General features: G+C 43.5%; 1 protein-coding gene across 2 annotated transcripts in view; it reads right to left on the bottom strand.

The window, feature by feature from the left end:
* Positions 1-21350, bottom strand: part of JAKMIP3 (Janus kinase and microtubule interacting protein 3) — a 261757-nt gene that overhangs the window by 73096 nt on the left and 167311 nt on the right. For both annotated transcript variants that reach the window (XM_077455553.1, XM_077455552.1), the window contains 6 exons: positions 19148-19210; positions 17998-18096; positions 16739-16837; positions 16602-16655; positions 5546-5611; positions 2260-2328 (listed from right to left, as the gene is read on the bottom strand). In XM_077455553.1, coding sequence (XP_077311679.1) covers positions 2260-2328; positions 5546-5611; positions 16602-16655; positions 16739-16837; positions 17998-18096; positions 19148-19210 — 450 coding nt within the window. The remainder of the gene's footprint in view (positions 1-2259; positions 2329-5545; positions 5612-16601; positions 16656-16738; positions 16838-17997; positions 18097-19147; positions 19211-21350) is intronic.

The following is a 21350-nucleotide window of genomic DNA, read 5'->3' as shown; positions in this document are numbered from 1 at the left end:
TGTGACAGCACTGAAAGCTGAAAATTGGCCTGGGCAAGAAGGGGGTAAAAGTGCCCAGTATTACACTTGTACAGTGTCGGATCTGTTATGGGTCTTACTTATCTCACCTACAGCGCGTTGTGACCCTTACATCTCTTGTGAAAATTCGTTTTTCGAGTTTTCTTTCAAATCCCATACTGTGCCTTATCTTTGTAGATGTGACCTTCTCTACTTGTATGTGCAAGCACTTGTGCAGTTATAAATAAAGAATAAAAAATAAAAAATAAACCAATTAGATGGTGGCAACTATCATAGAAATTTACCTATGATACGTTGCACCATCTAGTGGCCAAATGCAGTATTTTCCATTTTAAAATTAATAAAATAAAAAACACAATCAGCACAAAAATTAGCCTAATAACTTTTGGTTTTTGCCCCATTCTCACAAAATAAATATACTTGAACTTTCACTGGGTGATTTGCTATGCAGTCTTTTTGTATATATTATTATTGTTTAAGTAAGATAGGACTTCCCCATTTTATATGCTGGCCCATTCATAGATTTCTTATTGTATTAAATGTGGATACTGTAGACGAGCCACCAAGGGGAACTCTCAATGCCTTAGTGCAATCGCTCTACCACTGCTTAACAGCTTTGACATAAGATATCTAGACATTCAGTTTTTATCTTTTGATTCATTTAGGTTAACTCGCCCCGACTTGTATAATAAAGAGAAGCAATAAATGACAACCATTGCATAGCACACAATCAGATGCAGGAATATGCCAAGAGAAAATATGCCTTACCCTTTTACATTTATTATAAATAGAAACAATGAATCTAAATTATTTACACACAGTAAGGGGCCAGTTCACACCGCCAGTCTGGTGCGTTTTTTTTTTCTGCATCAAAAACGCGTAGATAGTAGGTTACATGGATTTCAATGGCCTAGTTCACACCAGTGTGGCCAGTTGCAGTGTGTTTCAGTTCCAGAAAAAAAAAAAACAGAACATGCTGCATTTTTTCTGCACTGAACTTTACTGAAAAATGGTAAAACGCATAAAGAAAGCACCGGAATGCACCTAAACGCACTGGGACACACGTGTCCTTATTTAACCGCTTCAGCCCCGGACGATCTTACCCCCTTACTGACCAGAGCGTTTTTTTGCGATTCGGCACTGCGTCGCTATAACTGACAATTGTGGGGTTGTGTGACGTTGCACCCAAACAAAATTGATGTCCTTTTTTCCACACAAATAGAGCTTTCTTTTGGTGGTATTTGAACGACTCTACGTTTTTTTATTTTATTGCGTTATAAATTTTGAAAAGAAATTTGAAAATTTTGAAAGAAAAAGCTATTTTTTTTTACTTTTTGCTATAATAAATATCCCCCAAAAATATATATAAAAAAATGTTTTCCTCAGTTCTACATATTTTTGGTAAAAAAAAAAAAAAAAAACGCAATAAATGTATATTGATTGGTTTGCGCAAACGTTATAGTGTCTACAAAATAGGAGATAGTTTTATGGCATTTTAATTTTTTTTTTTTTTTTTATTATTAGTAATGGCAGCGATCTGTGATTTTTATCGGAACTGCGACATTATGGCAGACACACATCAGACAATTTTGACACTATTTTGGCACCATTGTCATTTATACAACAATCAACAAGCGATAAAAATGCACTCATTACTGTGTAAATGACACAGGCAGGGAAGGGGTTAACAACTAGGGGGCGATCAAGGGGTTAAGTGTGTCCTAGGGAATGATTCTAACTGTGGGGGGGTGGGCTTCAAGTGACATGACAGCGATCACTGCTCCCGATGACAGGGAGCAGTGATCTCTGTCATGTCACAAGGCAGAACGGGGAAATGCTTTGTTTACATAGGCACTTCCCCGTTATGAGGTTCCGTGACGCGATTGACGGGAGACATCGAGTCCGCCAGTCCCGCAGGCACGGTCACATTGTAAGCAGTGGCACACGTGCGCCTGCTATCCCCGGCTCTTAAAGGGGACGTACAGGGACGCCCATTTGCCCACTGCTGCCATTGTGCCGACGTATATTGGCGTGCGGCGGTCGGCAAGTGGTTAAGGTGAAGAAAAATAAGGGGAAAAAAACACACTGGAACGCTTAAAAAACTAGTCAAAAACGCGTATGCAGAAAAAGCATTCGGACCGCGTTTCTATGGTGTGAACTGTCCCTGAAAGAATATTTCCATCACACGGACATCTTCAACTTGTATACCTAAATAGACACCAATATACGGCCAGTTATTACCTTTTCATGCTCCAGGTCGACCATCTTTTGCTGAAGAGCAGACTCTGTCACCTCAATTTGCTGAAGCCACTAAAAGTGTTAAAAGAGGTATCAGCCGATAATTTAAAAAAATATATAATTTTATATTATACTGTAGAGATAATCATGTTTTCTGGTAATTACAATTAAACTTAGAGGATTCAGGTATGGATGGAGGATGTAATGCATGTGAATGGCACCATGGGCAGCAGGGCCGGGACAAGGGGTGGGCAGAAGGGACGGCTGCCCTAGGCACTGTGGTATCATGTGAGGTGGGGTGGGGTTACCACGAGGGGGGGATTTGGAGGGTGGCAGGGGATAACAAATGTTCTAGGAAGGTAAATTAGGGGTGTGTGGCAAGAATGGCAATTTGGGGGAATATGTCTTGGGAGGGGGGAGGGGGAAGAGGATTTGTGCTAGCAGGAGGGATTTGGGGGGTTTTGTCAGAAGAGGCGATATGGTAGAGCTGGGGAGGAAATTTGTGCTGGGGGGGGGGGTTTTAGGAGGGGGAGAATTTTTGCTAGTAGGAAGGATTGGGGAGGGGGCTATTTGTAATAGGAAGGGAGATGTAGGGGGGGGGGGTTTGTGCTAAAGGGGGACATTTTTGGAGAGCGGGAGAATGTTTTTCTAGTAGGAATGATGGGGGGGGGGGGGATTTTTGCTGATATATAATGTTTCTACATTTTGGGGGGTGGGGGGGGGGCACAGTTTGGTATGTTTGCCCTGGACTCTAGATGACCTTATCCCGACACTGATAGGCAGAAATAAAATCATATGCTGTATGAATGATACATATAATAGAATTTTGTTCTGATCCCAAACTCTCATGTATAATACATTAAACACAGGTCAAAGCCTCTACTGAACAGGTGAAGGTCCCCTCCTAAGTCAAAGACAGTCTCCTCAGGACTCCATCTTCCACCTGACTCCCCTGCTGGCATGGCTCTCCCATATAAAGGGCTGACTCAGCCACCCTGCCAGGCTATTCTGCCTGGGGATTGGCCATGTTCCCTCAAGTATGCAGATCTGGTGTCCACCACTAACTTCTAGAAGTCTCTCCAAACTTCCAGATCCAGGGGGAGGTACAATAGACCTGCCTTTGTGAGTCATCCAGCTTGACCTGCAGTAAACTCTGACCCAATTTCGGATTTACAAACTAACCACAAGTCATATTTAAATTTACCTGAACTAATCTAGTAGCACATTAGGGGGTGTTACATACAAAGTGATCTGTTGGTGCACAGTTGCATAAAGGGTCTGGATCAGATCTCCACTGACCAGATCCAGACCCCACATAAATTAAAAATGTGCAAAAAAAAGTTGTAAAAAAATAAAAATGTATATACTACGGGGTTGATTTACTAGAACTAGAGAGTGCAAAATCTGGTGCAGCTCTGCATGGTAGCCAATCAGCTTCTAATTTCAGCTTGTTAATTTAAAGTGATTGTAAAGGTTTGCGTTTTAAAAAAAAATAACAAACATGTCATACTTACCTCCACTGTACAGTTCGTTTTGCACAGAGTGGCCTCGAACACCGACTTCTGGGGTCCTTTGGTGGCTCTCAGGGCTCCTCCTCTTATCAGATAACCCACTACGAGAAGCGCTCTCCCAGGGGGTTACCTTGCGGGCGCGCTCCCGGGTCCCGCATTTGCGTCCATAGACACAAATGGCGGACTCGGCCCTGCCCCTCAGCGCCCGCGTCATTAGATTTGATTGACAGCAGCGGGAGCCATTTGGCTGCGCTGCTATCAATCTATCCAATCAAGAGCCGAGAACCCCGGGTAAAAGTGAAATTCCAGGGCTCCACTGGTAAGTAATCTGTTGCAGTCCTACAGAAAGCTTACAGCAGATCCACGTGAAGTGTTCTGACTGACATTTATACAGCGATCAGAGCTAAAAATAACAACTGATTACTGTATAAATGTCACTGGCAGGCAAGGGGTTAACATTAGGGGGCGATCAAGGGGTTAAATGTGTTACCTTGTGTGTTCTAACTGTATGGGGAGGTGGAACTGCCTGGAGGAGCAGACCTATCGCTGTTCTTAATCTTTAGGAGCAGCAGATCTGTCTCTCCTCCCCTGACAGAATGGAGATCTGTCTGTTTACATTGACAGATCTCTGTTCTGTCTTTGTCAGGAGCGATCGCGGGTGACTGGCGGACATCTCGACCACAGGCAACACGCAGCAGCGTCACGGCGTGCGCACGCCCCATAGGGCTCTTAAAGCGGCCACGACGGCGATTCGCCCAGGGGAGCCAACCTGCCGCAGTATAATTGCGGTGGCTGGTCCTTAAGTGGTTAAAAACAAAGCAAATGCTAACCAGAATGCTTTCCAGTATAGTCACTGAGTGCATAATAAGAATTGAACATGTATTATACTATGCTTCAACTGGACCCTACTGGTGACGCCCTGTGCCGTGTAAACACCAGGACTTGGGTAAGCAGCCCTACATCCCACCCCCCCCCCACACCTTTTTTTTCTCCTTGTGTAACATATATATTGCTGAATTGTATATACATTCTTTATATATGATTGACTATATTGTCATTGATCTTGTGTCGATTAAATTGCAGATGTTTTCCTGATGAAGCGGCCTAGCCCACGAAACTAGTTGAAATACTATCCATGACCAAGTCACCTATGTTTTTAATTCACTACTGACTTTTTTCATCATGCATTATGTACTGTATTAATAAACTTTTCTAAATTTTATGATTATCTACATCAGCCTTTCTCAACCTTTTCAACACAGAGGAACCCTTGAAATAGTTCTCCAGTCTCGGGGAACCCCTGCTAAAAATTAGAAATCTACAACTCATGATACATTAGTGTGATGGTCAGTGGGAAGAATGGTCCTTACACTTGTGGTCATTGGGAAGAATTACCTCCTTACAGATATCTAAAAAGATCAATGGTGTCGGTGGGAACTTATCTGAGAGTCAGAAATGGCCCAATGCTGAAGGAAACCCTACAACCTCTGGAGGAACCCTGGTTGAGAATCACTGCTCTACATATTCCATTGTATTCCTCTGTGCATTGTACCGAGATAGTCCACTTGCTTCCCTCCTTTTCCTTGGAGAGCCATGGCTGGAGACCAGGCTCCCAAACCCTTTATTTTATTTCATTAAATCTTGGGTGATGGTACAACCTTCATTTTAACACACATACTTATTGACACTGCTCCTAGAGGCCAGCCATATTTTTTTCTAGATCCACATAACTTCCAAATTACATCAAGCAGGCTTACTTGGCTTAAATGTATACCTACCTTTTCAGCCAGATTTAGGACAGTTCTTGCTTGAATAACAACCACTTGTTCTTCGTTTGTCAAATTCTGTACCCAAAAGAATTGGAAAGTAGTTATAGCAAAGCAATGAAACAATCACCTCTAAGGCTGGGTTCACTTATATGCAAACTGGATGCATTTTAACCACATCCAATTCACATAACATGTGAATGTGACCGGCTTTCAATGAAGCGGGGCGGCCACAGTGTGGTTTTGAAAGGGGTCCTGTGCGTTTTCGGGTCCGGTTCAGGTGCGAATTCAGGAAAAAAAATTTGCACCTGAACCGGTGAACAGAAACGCAGCGCGATTCGGACTGCAAACCGTAGCCGCAGATACGTGAACCCAGCCTAAAGACACAAAGCTTTACAACAAAGCGAAGCATGGGGTCACAATCCTTTGTCATCCACTGGTAAGTAATCTGTTGCAGTCCTACAGAAAGCTTACAGCAGATCCACGTGAAGTGTTCTGACTGATAGAAAGAACAAGTTTTATCTAGCAGACTTTACATATACTATATAGGTTTGTTGCATTTTTTTATACATTTTAAAATCCAGTATGTGGCCTGTCCATTAGGGGCGCCCGGGGACCGCCACCTCTATCCAGGCCACCCCCCTATATGCAATGGATAGATTCAGGGATAGCATGAATCTATTCACGGGAGCCATGACCACCCCCTATTCATGTGTACCGCTCCTTTCAGGGCACTGGGCGCCTGAATTACAGCCGCAGGTTGTTTTTTTTTTAAGCACCTGATTCATACCTCCCAACATTTTGAGATGGGAATGAGGGGCACCTACTAGCAAGCTTATGTAGGCATTGGACATGCCCCCTGCCACACCCCTTAAAGGGGACTTAACCAAAAAAAAGGTTAATTAAATCCACAAGTGATTTTTTTACCATTAATATTCCTTTATATTGGCTTTTAAAATTAACATATGCAGCAATTTAGAATTTGGATGGAAGGTTTAGTACCGGGAAACACTTTTTAAAAGATAAAAAGTGCATTTTATATACAACTATATAGATCAGACCAAAATGAGGGACAGAGGGACATTGCTCCAAATCAGGGACAGTCCCTCCAAACCAGGGACAGTCCCTCGAAATCAGGAACATTTAGGATTTAGGAGGTATGCCTGATTCGAGCCAAAGGCTCTAATGGGCTTCAAAATAAGGTGGGCTCAGGCTGCATAGGATGCGCTCCGATCCCGCCCAGGTGTGATGCAACAGCGCATAAATATTCGCTGTTGCAACACTGATTCTCCACCTGGCCAATCGGGAAGCAGATATGAAGCAGAGAGGAGATGCACCGCAGAAGTTTGCTTCAGGAGAGGACACTGAGGCAGCTTTCCCACGCTAAAGGGAAGGGACAGGAAGATGGCCGCATCCAGGGTAAGGACTGACCAGACAGCGGGTGGGGGTGGTTTGCTGGGGGTGTTAGTGCCGCGCCATGGGTGGGTTTGTGCAGCACTGTGGGAGGGGGGTAGGGGCAGTTGTTAGTGGCGCTCCACCGGTGGCCCAGGGGAGGGGTTGCCGCCCAGACCCCAAACAAAACCCCACCAGCTGCCACTGTTAAAATCTATGTTTTATAATTTTTAGCTGTTTATTTAAAACTGTTTAAAGTTTTTTATTTTATTTACAATGAAATATCAAGTATATTTGCACCCATGACACTGGTGTTACAGTGCATAATGGGTTTTTAAACAAAAAAGCATAATAAGCAATAGTTTTCACCTTTTTTAGGCCTGATTCACACCTATGCAGGTTGCAGTTTGCATATTGCAGGGGCATTTTGTGTTTTTCAATGCATGCTTTTGATCCATTGAAGTCTATGGAGCCAAAAAACAGAAAAAAGTCCCTGGCCCTTTCCATAAAATGCACAGATGTGAACTACATCCATAGGAAACCATGTTATATGGACTGTAGTGTGTTTCTGCAAAACTGAAAAAGCAGTAAAAAATGCCTAGGTGTGAACCAGGCATTATGCCTTGTACACACGATCAGACTTTCCGACAACAAAACCGTGGAATTTTGTCCGAAAGGCGTTGGCCCAAACTTGTCTTGCATACACACGGTCACACAAATGTTGGCCAACAGTCATGAACGTAGTGACGTACTACATGGTTTTTCAGCTCTTAATGCCACCCTTTGGGCTCCTTCTGCTAATTTCGTGTTAGTAGAAGTTTGGTGAGTGTTGATTCACGCTTTTCATTTCGCGTTTTTCATTTAGCGTTTTTCAGTTTGTTTCTGAACGGCCGTTCGTCAACCAGACATGTTGCGGAATCGGAGGAGATAACGTGTTATTTATTATTGGCCTTGGAGTTATTGCTTTGACATTATTTGTTTGGTTGAATAATAATGATTTGATGTGGTATATTTTCTATATTTTTGGATGCATAGAATGCACTTTTTGGTTAAGTTCTATTGGCAGATAACATGTCTAATTTTTTTTTTTTTTTTTTTTAATGCACAATAAAAAATATTGTGTAGAATAATACTTGGCTATGTGTTTTACTTCAAATGACAGTTTGGGAGTAGGCAGTTACATTAAAAAAAATACAATGTAAAATTAACAACGGGCACCAACATAGTTGTATTTTTGATCTTAAAAAAAACGGGATAATGGTGTTGTGGTAACTTGCCCAAATAAAATTAAAAAAAGCATAATAATATTATTCTTGATATCACTAGAAAAAAAAAAGCCTTTGAAAATTAGTTTGCAATAACTCCATTAGTATTGCCAGCAAAGCAGCTTCATTATTATCCCATTAAAGAAGAAGAGAATTGTGCTCTGCATTTGGAGATTTCACAAATGTTAATTCTCCATTACGAACGCTAGTTTACAAGACCGACCGCTTCTGCTTCCGAGCATGCATGTTTGTACTTTGGACTTTTGTCCGACGGACGTGTGTACACGCCCTTGGAAAGTCCGACAACACACATTTGTTGGCGGAAAATTTGAAGACATGCTAGCCAACATTTGTTGGCGGAAAGTTCGACAACAATTGTCCGATGGAGCCTACACACAGTTGGACTTACCGCCAACAAACTGTCATCGAACATTTCCCGTTGGAAAATCCGATCGTGTGTACGGGGCTTAAGGCTGGATTCACACCTATGGCGTTTTTTGTGCTTTTTGCATTTTGCAGATTTGCTCTATAGAACGTGTTCCATAGGAAACCATGATAAATGGACTGCAGTCCAAATCTGCAAAATGCATAAAGAACTAAAACTGCATAGGTGTGAATCCAGCTTAAGACTGTCTCTTCCATGAAAGCTCTTTATGGAGCCCACAGCAGCCACGTCTACACCCAATGGTGCAAAGGAGGAAGCCAGCATGGCTCAGATCATGTACCGTGTGAAGCAGCTCCACCAGAATATATTTGAACCTGACAGAAAGGGATTTACATGAAGGACTTTTCCACTAGTAGACATGTTGTCTGGAGCTGCTGCTTAATTGGGATCCCAGGCAGTAAAGGACTTGATATCTGATTATGACTAGCTGACATCATTATATAATGTGTTCCAGGATTTGATATCTGTCAGAAAAATAGAACCATCTTTCCATGATGAGATTTTTAGTGTAGCTTTTTATCCAGGTTTTTGCTAGTATTTTATATTTAATGCCAGTCATTGCACTTAGGTATATTATTTATTTGATGGAATAAAGTATTTCTTTTTTCCTATTTCATGGCCCCAGTTAACAACTGACCCTACTTTGACCATTATTTTTTTCCTCAAACCCTGCAATTTTCTTCTGGACAATGTAGTGGTCAGTCTTCTCTGCCCTTTAACCACTTGCCTACAGGGCACTTACACCCCCTTCCTGCCCAGGCCATTTTTCAGCTTTCATCACTCTCGCACTTTGAATGACAATTGCTCGGTCATGCAACACTGTACCCAGAACAAATTTTTATAATTTTCTTCACACAAATAGAGCTTTCTTTTGGTGGTATTTAATCACTGCTGGTTTTTTTTTTTTTTACAAAAAAAAAAAAAGATCAAAAAATTATTTACTTAGCTCCCGTCAGTAAATTTTGTCATTAAGCAATTTTTCTCCTTCCCCGATGAGTGCTGATGAGGCGGCACTGATGGGCACTGATAGGCTGAACTGGTGGGCACTGATGAGGTGGCACTTATGGACACTGATTAGGTGGCACTGATAAGGAGGCACTAATATGCCACACTTATGGCACTGATATGTGGCACTGATGGGCACTAATAGTTGGTATAAATGGACACTAAAAGGCGGCACTGGTGGGCACTGATTGGCGACACTGGTGGACACTGATAGGCAGCACGAATAGGCAGTACTGATGGGCACTGATGGGGATTGATGGGTGGCACTGATGGGTGACACCGATGGGCATTGATGGACAGCAGTGATGGGCATTGATGGGCACCACTGATAGGCGGGACTGATAGCCAGAACTGACTGGCATCACTAATAGGCACTGATTGTTGGCACTTGTGGGCAGTGGTGGGCACTGATTGCTGGCACTGTTGGGCAATGGTGGGCACTGATTGGTGACACTTTTGGCGCTATAATGTAATCAGGGCACTGATAATCATTGCCCTGATTAAATGTTTTGTTGCCCCCTGTGAGGAGATGCCACTGATCAGCTTTCCTCACCACACACTCTGTCAGTGTGAGGCGAGGAGCGCCGATTACCGGCATCTTTACAGAAATCGGGGTCGCGCAGTGTCCTAGCAACACGGCGCAGCCATGATTGCTGCGCGCCCCCGTGGGTGTGTGAAAGCGGCCGCTCTGGGACGCCGACATATGGCACGCTCTAGATTCGGAAGTGTCGGATCACATACTAGGTACGTGATATGGCATATACCTAAATTATACGTTCTGCATGTTGTTAAGATCACATTTTGTGAACCCTAAATGGTTTGATGGCAACCATCCATTTGCTGATCCTAAAATGCCAATGGACTCTCTCCAAATAGATCTTTCTTTTCATTGCAAGACCAGAGAAGTCCTAATAGTACTAGAAGAGGCCAAAGAGACCACCTAAAACTCAATTTTCTATGTGGGAACTGTACTTACTGAGATCTAGGGAGTCTCTTCATGCCTCCTTTCACTCTTTGTTTCCTCTACTGTTCTGCAGGTGTCAGTATTTAGGATCAAGCTAACATGCTGATTTACGGAAGAAAAATAATTCTATATAGAAAGAGAATGGTGCAGATTTCATCATTAGACTTAAGAAAAAAACTGGGAGCATATGAGTGATCCACTGCATACTCCAATGTGTATTAGCTGAAACCTGAGTTCTACTTAGATAGATCGAACCAAGGTTTTCTATGAAGTCATTAAAAAGAGTTCCTGTTCTGTAAAGACATAATTCTGTGAGATAGGTGGAAAGGGGAGTCAGACAGTCTACAAGGCCTTTAACAATGGTTTATTTTGAGTCTCTATGCCTCCATATGTTTTGCCTGTTGTCATTAGAATGTGAAGAACTCTAGTGTTAGTTCAATATTCTAATTCAACCTTTTTTTCCACTGTTTACCAAGGAGGAATCCTTGAAATAGTTTCCAGGTCCCAAGGAACTCCTGCTAATAATGTATTTTCAGTAATAATAATTATAATTATGAATGACCTAATATTGATGATATTGATAATGGCCAGACAAGAACTGCACATAGTGAAAACGGTAGTGTTCCCTCACGTTGGTGGTCAGTGAAGTGCCCCATTTCCTTTATATTGTTGGCCACTGGGAAAAATGCCATTCAGGGCTCTGTGAATTCCCCTGAGAGATAACTAAAAACATAATTGGAGTCAGTGGTTACTTATCTGAGATATACAAATTGCTCATTTCTCACAGAGCCCCTAGTAACCTCTGGAGGAACCTTAGGGTTCCACAAAACCTTGGTTGAGAAAGGCTGGTCTTTTTCATTCCGGTTCTGTGCCTTACCAGCCATGCCAGCTAGCCATGGGTTTTTGTGGTAGGCTGCATGTTATGGACTGTTATAGGACTCCAGTAAGAAGTCCTTATACTCATCAGTTATACTGTTGCGTCTAGCCTCAGGGGTCTGAAAATGGCTAGACAATGAAAAAAATTATAAATGTTGTATTTTGGTGCTGATTTCTACTCTCAACTGTCTTTGGAAAGGCCCATGAACACTTTATGGGAAATATGACCCTAGATGTGATGGCCTCCACTAATTCAGCTTCACTTCAGAATCTCCCTGTCAGTTCATACATAGTCTTACCTATACCTTCCAAATACTGGAACTTAAAGCCCAACTCCCAACAGCCAAAGTTTCCTATTTCCCTCAAATATAGGAAGAGTTATAGCCTCGGTCTGTCCTTTGTGGTGATGCTCACACTCCTCATTTCTTGTATGGTGCTCCCAGTAGCAGGAATTGAGGAAAACTCTCCACAGTGGTGTGAGGCCGCGTACACACGGGCGGACTGTCTGCCGAAACCAAGTTCGTCAAACAGTCCGCTCAAACTTTTGAGTGAACGAACTTGCCCACACACGGCACTTTTTGAGCGGACTAAGTTCGTCGTACTAAGTCCGCGCAACTTTTGAAATGAACGGACTCGCCCACACACGAGGACAGTCCGCTCATTTCGAGCGCGTGTCAAGGTAGGCGGGGCCCGCGACGGAGACGTCGCGGGCTCCGCCGCCTGGAATGGACTTAAAGAGGAACCCCAACGCCGAAAAAAATCGGCGTGGGGGTTCCCCCAAAGTCCACAACAGACCCTTGTCCGAGCACGCTACCCGGCCGGCCAGGAAAGGGGGCGAGCGAGCGCGCCCCCCCTCCTGAGCCGTACCAGGCCGCGTGCCCTCAACATGGGGGGTGCCGCGCGGCCCCCCCACCCCAAAGCACCTTGTCCCCATGTTGATGAGGACAAGGGCCTCTTCCCGACAACCCTGGCCGTTGGTTGTCGGGGTCTGCGGGCGGGGGGCTTATTGGAATCCGGGAGCCCCCTTTAATAAGGGGGCCCCCGGATACCGGCCCCCCACCCTATGTGAATGAGTATGGGGTACAATGTACCCCTACTCATTCACCTGTAAAATAAAAGTACCCAAAAAAAAACACAACACACGAGATAAAATATTTTATTGCACAGCTCCGGGGGTCTTCCGTCTTCGGGGGTCTTCTCGCCGGACTGCTCCGCTATCTTCTTGTAGCTCTTTTGCTAGCGGAGGAGTCCGGCTTTCTTCCTCCCCGCCACCGGCCTCTTCTCCCGACTTCGGGGGTCTTGTCCCCCTCTTCGGTTCTTCTGCCGGGCCACCGCGCCTTCTTATAGCTCTTTTACAGGCGGTGGCCCGGTCTTCTGTCGCCGCTGTCGCCGTCGCCGTCGCCGTCGCCTTCCGTTCTTCTTCTTCTTCTTCTTCTCCAGGAGATGTTGACACGTCGCTCTCTCCGGCAGGAATGCCAGAGCCGCGCTGCGCGGCCACTTATATAGTGACAATGGGGCGGTGTCACATGGTATATGTCACATGGGTTGGTCACATGGTGACCCCGCCCCCTTACGATGTCATAGTCCCCATGAGACATCAACCCATGTGACCAACCCATGTGACATATACCATGTGACACCGCCCCATTGTCACTATATAAGTGGCCGCGCAGCGCGGCTCTGGCATTCCGGCCGGAGAGAGCGACGTGTCAACATCTCCTGGAGAAGAAGAAGAAGAAGAAGAAGAACGGAAGGCGACGGCGACAGCGGCGACAGAAGACCGGGCCACCGCCTGCAAAAGAGCTATAAGAAGGCGCGGTGGCCCGGCAGAAGAACCGAAGAGGGGGACAAGACCCCCGAAGTCGGGAGAAGAGGCCGGCGGCGGGGAGGAAGAAAGCCGGACTCCTCCGCTAGCAAAAGAGCTACAAGAAGATAGCGGAGGAGTCCGGCGCGAAGACCCCCGAAGACGGAAGACCCCCGGAGCTGTGCAATAAAATATTTTATCTCGTGTGTTGTGTTTTTTTTTGGGTACTTTTATTTTACAGGTGAATGGGTAGGGGTACATTGTACCCCATACTCATTCACATAGGGTGGGGGGCCGGTATCCGGGGGCCCCCTTATTAAAGGGGGCTCCCGGATTCCGATAAGCCCCCCGCCCGCAGACCCCGACAACCAACGGCCAGGGTTGTCGGGAAGAGGCCCTTGTCCTCATCAACATGGGGACAAGGTGCTTTGGGGTGGGGGGGCCGCGCGGCCCCCCCTTCCCCAAGGCACCCCCCATGTTGAGGGCACGCGGCCTGGTACGGCTCAGGAGGGGGGCGCGCTCGCTCGCCCCCCTTTCCTGGCCGGCCGGGTAGCGTGCTCGGACAAGGGTCTGTTGTGGACTTTGGGGGAACCCCCACGCCGATTTTTTTCGGCGTTGGAGTTCCCCTTTAAGTCCATACCAGGCGGCGGAGCCCGCGACGTCTCCTTCGCGGGCCCCGCCTACCTGGAGACGCGCTCGAAATGAGCAGACTTTTCTCCGGGCGGGAACAGTCCGCTCATTTCGAAAGTACAGCGGACTGGCCCACACACGGGCGGACTGTCCGCTGAAACCAAGTTTCAGCGAACAGTTTTACGAAAATTCCGTAAGGCCGCGTACACACGCGCGGACTGTTGGCCCAACTTTGTCCGTCCAACAGTTTGAGCGAACAGTCCGCTCAAACTTAGCATGGACGGACATGGCCACACACGACGGACGAACAGTTTGCTGAAACCGTGCGCGATGACGTGAACGGCACGTACGACGGGACGAAAAATACGACGTCCTATACACTGCAATGCAACCTTCCGACGTGGAAATCCTTTCTGAGCATGCGCGAGACTTAGTTGGCCGAACAAGCCTACACACGAGCGAACAGTCCGCTGAAACCTTGTTTCAGCGGACAGTTTTTCGGAATTTCCGTAAGACCTTGTTCGGCCAACTGTCCGCTGAAACTGTCCGCTGAAGCCCCACACACGAGCGGACTGTCCGCCCAAACACTGTTCAGCGGACAAGGTTGGGCGAACAGTCCGCGCGTGTGTACGCGGCCTAAGACTTTGTTCATCAAACAGTCCGCTGAAACTGTCCGCTGAAGCCCACACACGAGCGGACTGTCCGCTGAAACACTGTTCAGCGGACAAAGTTGGGCGAACAGTCCGCCCGTGTGTACGCGGCCTGAAAGTTAGAAATAAAACCCTTGTATTGATTGTTATACCTCCCCATTATATAAAAAATAGTCTTGAGTTAAGCTTTATAGTGTATTTTCAACCAAAATATGAAACATTAGGACCCCTTTTAGATTTTACCATTATTATTAGTACATAGTTACTAAGGGTGAATAAAGACACCAGTCCATCCTGAGTGAGTGTCTACAATTGTCCCTATCCCTGTACATTGCACACTCACATTGGTCCCTACTTTCAAGGAGCCCACAATTCAAGGTCCCCATTCAATATACTAGGGCCAATTTTGAACAGAAGCCAATAAACCTACCAGCATGTCTTTGGAGTGTGGGAGGAAACTGGAGTACCCATAGAAAACCCGCACAGGCACAAGGAGAACATGCAAACTCCAGGCAGGTAGAGTTGTGGTTGGGATACGAACCAGTGAACCCTTTTACTGCTAGATGAGAGTGCTAACCACTACACCACTGTGCCGCCCATAATTAGAAGGGGGAGGCTGAAACCCTGACCAATTTCTATTTCTGTCTGTCGGTATTGCATATATTACCTTTCTTCTATTACCCCATGTAGCAATAAAAACTTGACCGGGTTCTATTATTTCTCTGCTTTATCTTAAAGTATATCTAAACTAAAAAAACAACAATGTAATATACTGCAGCTTACGATTTTCACTTGGAGATTCTGCCAGGAACATACTTCCTGTCCTATAATGACAATGCTCGTTCACTGCACTGGGAAGAGCTGCTTCCTTGATTGGGCTTCAAACACCTTCCCCTCTTCTCATCCTGCTTGAATATAGGAATGTTGCTTTGCAGTTCCCAGAAGGTAGGTAAGAATGCTAAAATCAGATTTCAGTTCTGTCCACTGGAAGTTACAGGGACACTGACATTAAGGCAAGGTCAACAGGTGTTTTCTGCGCTTGCAAGCTTTCTTTACTTGATCATCTCACTCTCTCTTTACTCCAGTTCATAATGACTTGTCCAGTTGGGTAGAGGTGGCAATTCAATGGTTTTGCCTAAAATACTTAAAACATACATATTGGTTTTGCTTACACAGGTTTTTCAGCAAGGTAGCTTACCAAAGTTCCCACTGAAATGTACTCTCTTCTTCACCATTGTGTGTGTGTTTAGATGGGTTCCCATTTATAGTATTGTCCCTTCTGCTATCCCCATTGTAACATCTATATTCTATCTTTGGGAATTTTAACCTCCATGGAATTTAACTTACTGTGATACAGTAACTCCTGAACCCAAGTAACAGAAGGTGGCCTGCTCAGGTGAGAACAGACCTCACCACGGAAATGTCCAAACTCTACAACCTCTAGTCCCTCTCGCACTGGCCCTTAAACTGGTTGTAAACCCTTACAAACCACTTTGACCTACAGGTAAGCCTAGATTAAGGCTTACCTGAAGGTCCAAGAAATATCTCCTAAACCTGTACGGTTTAGGAGATATTTACCTGAAGACAGTGGCGCGCAGGCGCACTGGGCAAGCCGCAGATCGCGAGTGTCGGCTCCTGTGCGCATGCGCGGGAGTGACGTCATCGCTGCTCCTAAAATCCTCATTTAAAATAGGGTAGTATCTAGTTTTCTTAACCACAAACTTCACTGCATATCATCTCCAAATCATCAACACCCAGTATGGAATTACAAATTCAAATATAAGAAGGCAGATGACATAGGAACACTTTTGTAGCACAGAAAAAAACAGCATTTTGTTGAGCATAGGATTAACAATGGTGCAGAATGCTGCTTCCAGAAAGATGAGCAGATTGTGAAATGCCACAATGTTGTCCTCTCAGAAGTCACTAGCTTACGTTCAGTCAGTACGCTCCACCTGTTAGAGCAGATTGTGTTTGTGTGTGCGACAAATAAAGCCGCTAGAACATGCACAATTTAGAAAGTGAACATACACTTACGGCGTTATCCCCTAGGATGTCCAGCTTTCTCATCAGCTCACAGACTATGATGTCCTAAAAAAGGTGGATCAAACTTGTCAGTAGAAACAACACTTTAAAAAACTTGGCCCATACAGAAGAGGCAATGCTCTACTTACTTTGACACCTTCAGCTTCACAATAGACCTGGAGGGGGCTCTTCCCTTCTGGAAAGGGTATGAGGTGGAAATTAATAGCAGGTGACCTCCGCTCTCGCTCCTGAGAAGACAAGAGTCATAGACCTAATTTTAGGGGCATTCACCCAAAACTGACAGTACAGTTTTTGGGAGATACTGCACTTGTTTTCACAGACTGGGTCTGTATACCTGCTATGGCCATTGTGAAGGGCACATCCTTCCTGCTGGACTTCTTTATCTTATTTTTTACAAAGAGCAGTTTTTCTCAACCTTTTACCCCAGTGGAACCCCTAAAATATTTTAAGGTCTCAGAGAACCCTTAAAGACACCAATTCATCCGGGGTCAATGCAAAAAATGTCTTTTACATTGGTAATCAATAGGAAGAACACAACCCATACAGCAGAGGTCAGAATGCCACCTTTCTACCAACTTATGCCGCGTACACACGAATTCCGGCCAGAAAAAGACTGACGAGAGCTTTTCATCGGAAAATGCGACCGTGTGTAGGCTCCATCGGAATTTAGCTGTCCGAATTTCCGCCAGCCAAAAATTGATAGCATGTTCTCAATTTTCCAGACGGAAAAACTTTCTATCAGAAATTTCGATTGTGTGTATGCAATTCCGACATGCCAAAAATCGCGCATGCTCAGATTGAACTACGAGACAGAAGCTATTGGCTACTGGCTATTGGACTTCCTTTTTCTAGTCCCGTCGCACGTGTTGTACGTCACCGCATTATATCGGAATTTGGTGTGACTGTGTGTAGGCAAGACAGCTTGAGCCAAATTCCATCAGAATTCCGTCGGGAAAACCATCAGAGCTTTTTCCGACTAGAATTACGATCGTGTGTGTACGCGGCATTAGATGCGTTTCTGTCCATTTTCTTTTGTAGTTTGTATTTTCCCACTTTCTGTGGATTGGTACATTTGGAGCTGCCTTGGAGAATTTGCCCGATTACCATCTCACCATCTCACTTGGTGGATAGTATTTAGCTCCCCACTTTTATAAGTTATATGTACTGTACTGTGCTGCAGTACCATATTAGTGAGTATACCCTGGATATCAAAATAACAGAGCATGCAGAAGTAGTTTTCTTTGATTGTAAATGTGTGGACAGGCACATTTTTTACTCCAATTTGCTAGGACCTTCTAAACTGTTTTAGTTTGAGTCTGTGAAGGTCTGGACCAACATCATATACCGAAAGAAGCCACCTTAAAAAATAAACAGTTTGATTACTTACTTCAAGTTCTAAGATTCGGAATTCTAACAGCTCATTCTGGTCCTTTGCATCTTGGACGTCATGTTTCAGTTTTGCTTCATCAATCTCCATTTGCTTAATCTGCAGTGGAAAGAACATAGTTCATTTTACCAAATGCGCATTTCAGAAAACTTTTTCTGCACAAAGCAACATTCCCATCCTACAGTCGGTCTTGTTTATCAAACTGTCTAAAGGAAGAACTAGTGTTCTTGTCATAGCAAGCTATGGTTTACTTCCATGTTCTAATGCTACACTGAAACAAGAATCAGATTGCCTTGGGCAACCACTACAGGTCATTCAACCATGTAGATAGTGTAGGTTTTTGAGTGTGTGCAAAGATTTATGAAGAGCTGTAACTCATAGTAGCTAACATAAGCCAGTTTCAGCATCTTATAGAGAATAATAAGTCCTAACTGGTTGCAATGGAATCTTTTGTAGTTCTCTGGACAAAGAATAAAAATGGACAGATAATAGAGCAAAAATGAAACAGTACACAGTACTTTTTTATAAATGGTCAATGCATCAATAGCTCAGTTCATCAGAGTCGAAAAAAAAAAAGTCCAGAGGTGAAAAGAGGATAAGAAATGCGGTTGGTTCTGGAGCTTCTAAAGTCCAGGGAGATCCAGAACCAAGACACAGAGAGAAGAAAAGGGTGCAAACCATGTGCATTAAAAGAGCATCATCAAAGGCAGTTTGGGAACGTAGTAGCAGCATAACGTCCTACAGTCCATGGTCAGTGGTGGGGCTCCGAGATGGAAATATCAGCTGGCAATAGCATCTGCAGTGTGGGACCCGCTCAACCATGGCAACATGCAATGTCCTAGATTGCTTGGATAGCTTTGGGGTGAGAATTACTTCACAAAGCATTGTTAGGTTGCTAGCAGTGCATTTTAGGGCTCTACCCCTTTCTCAAGCCTTGAGAAAGTGGACTGTAGGGCTTTACACCGCTCCTTCATCCCCAGACTGACTTTGATGAGCACTTGATTAATTATTTTACTATATATATTTTTTTTTTTTGCAAATTACAATTAAAATCCTCTTTTAATTTATGGGGTTTGCACCGTTTTCCACTCTTTGTGTCTCGAAAAAAGATAAATGTTTTTCTATAAAGTATTTTAGGATGAAGTCTTACTTTATCCAGTAGCTCTTGATTCCTCTTATAAAGTGCCTGCTTCTCCTCAATCCATTTCATGTCCTTAAAACAAGAAAAACAAGGACATACAAAACATGTAATAAGTATGATATTTATACAGTAACCTATAGGAAAATATTTCTGTACACTAGAGCTGCACAATCATTAAGAATCAAGATCGTGATTCTTTACAACTTACGATCTTAACAAAGCATTTTCCCGATTTTATGCAGAGGGTTCTCTGCTCAAGCCGACGGCTGTCAAAAAACAAAACAAAAAAACAGGCAGTCTGCCAAGTTTTACAACATTCCTCAACCACTGAACTAACTATAAAAATTGTAACGTTGTGTTCTTTAGATCAAAGGGATGATCTTAGGTCTGTAAATGAGGGCAGTTTAACCACTTAAAGACTAAACCTTTTTATGGCACTTATTGGTTTCAAGTTTAAATATATTTTTTTATTTGCTAGAAAATTACCTAGAAACATATATATATATATATATATATATATATATATATATATATATATATATATATATCTTTTATCAGAGACCCTATAGAATAAAATGGTGGTTGTTGCAATATTTTATGTCACAATGTATTTGCGCAGCGGTCTTTCAAATGCAATTTTTGGGGGAAAAAATACACTTTAATTAATTTAAAAAAACTAAACAGTAAAGTTAGCTTGATTTTTTTTTTGTATAATGTGTATTAGACAAGGTTGTCTTAGAGCAGTCTTTTTCAACATTTTTACCCCTGAGGAACCCTTGAAATGATCTTCAAGTCGCCTTACTTTACAGTTGTGCCATACTCCACTTTCAGATGATGGATTGAACAGTGCTCCGTGAGATATTCAAAGCTTGGGATATTTTATTTATAACCTAACCCTGCTTTAAACTTCTCCACAACTCTTTCCCTGACCTGTGTGTTGTGTTCCTTGGCCTTCATGATGCTATTTGTTCACTAAGGTCCTCTAACAAACGTTTGAAGGCTTCACAGAACATAACAGCTGTATTTTTACTGAGATTAAATTACACACAGGTGTACTTAGGTGGCTTCTGAAGGCAATTGGTTCCACTAGATTTTAGTTAGGGGTATCAGAGTAAAGGGGACTGAATACAAATGCACTCTACACTTTTCACATATTTATTTGTAAAAAAATGTTGAAAGCCATTTATCATTTTCCTTCCACTTCACAATTATGTGCCACTTTGTGTTGGTCTATGACAGTGATGGCGGACCTTGGCCCCCCAGATGTTTTGGAACTACATTTCTCATGATGCTCAACCACACTGCAGAGTACATGAGCATCATGGGAAATGTAGTTCCAAAACATCTGGGGTGCCAAGGTTCTCCATCACTGCTCTATGACATAAAATCCCAATAAAATACATTTACGTTTTTGATTGTAACATGGCAAAATGTGGAAAATTTCAAAAGGTAAGATTACTTTTTCAAGGCACTGTACTGCGTACAGGCACACAGTCACTTTTGCTTTTTTGAAAGTTTCTGTTCCAACGGGTTGTTCTTGGGAAGCAAACCACCAAGCTGCTCTCTAACAGCTTATGTATTATGATCATTTCACAATCCACCACTAATTCCAACCTTTTGATATTCTCTTCCCTGTTGAGTTTCTTTGAGACTGTACAAAGTCAGAGTGTTTGTTCTAGAAAACAAAGACTGAGCATGGCAGAATCATTTGGAAAGCTTTGATCACAGGTATGTTTTGAGTCTAATTGCTGTGATATTGTATTATCCACATGAATGCAGTAATTCAGACATGCCTAGGTTATATTGTCTTTGTAGATATATGATGAGATTAAAACAAGCAGACAATCAGGAGAATGGAAGACATCTGCATTTGATGTACATAAAATTGTACAAGGCTCCTGAAGAGCAAAGTAATAGAAATGAGCAGGAATATCATTATACCCCGAAAAGCGGCTTTTGGACTCTTCCTTATATTCTTATTGACCTGGGCCATTATGTTTGTGACTTGAGTAAGGTTAATGTCTATGCCCCCCCCTTTTTTTATTATAATTTATCCTGGTTTTTCTTCTGTTAAAATTTATTTATTTATCCCCCCCCCCCCTTTTTTTTTGACTTTATGTCTGTTTCTTACAAATTGTAACCATCCCAATGTTGTCCGTATATGTTGGATTGTTTATTAATAAAACTTTTGTAAAAGAAATAAGCAGGAAAA

This window comes from Lithobates pipiens, unplaced genomic scaffold (genome assembly GCF_037356315.1).
Source record: "Lithobates pipiens isolate NorthernLeopardFrog02 unplaced genomic scaffold, aLitPip1_a1.2 Scaffold_25, whole genome shotgun sequence".
In the NCBI taxonomy this organism is placed as follows: domain Eukaryota; kingdom Metazoa; phylum Chordata; class Amphibia; order Anura; family Ranidae; genus Lithobates; species Lithobates pipiens.
Note: the sequence above shows the minus strand (reverse complement) of the source record. Positions and strands in the feature narration are given on the sequence as shown.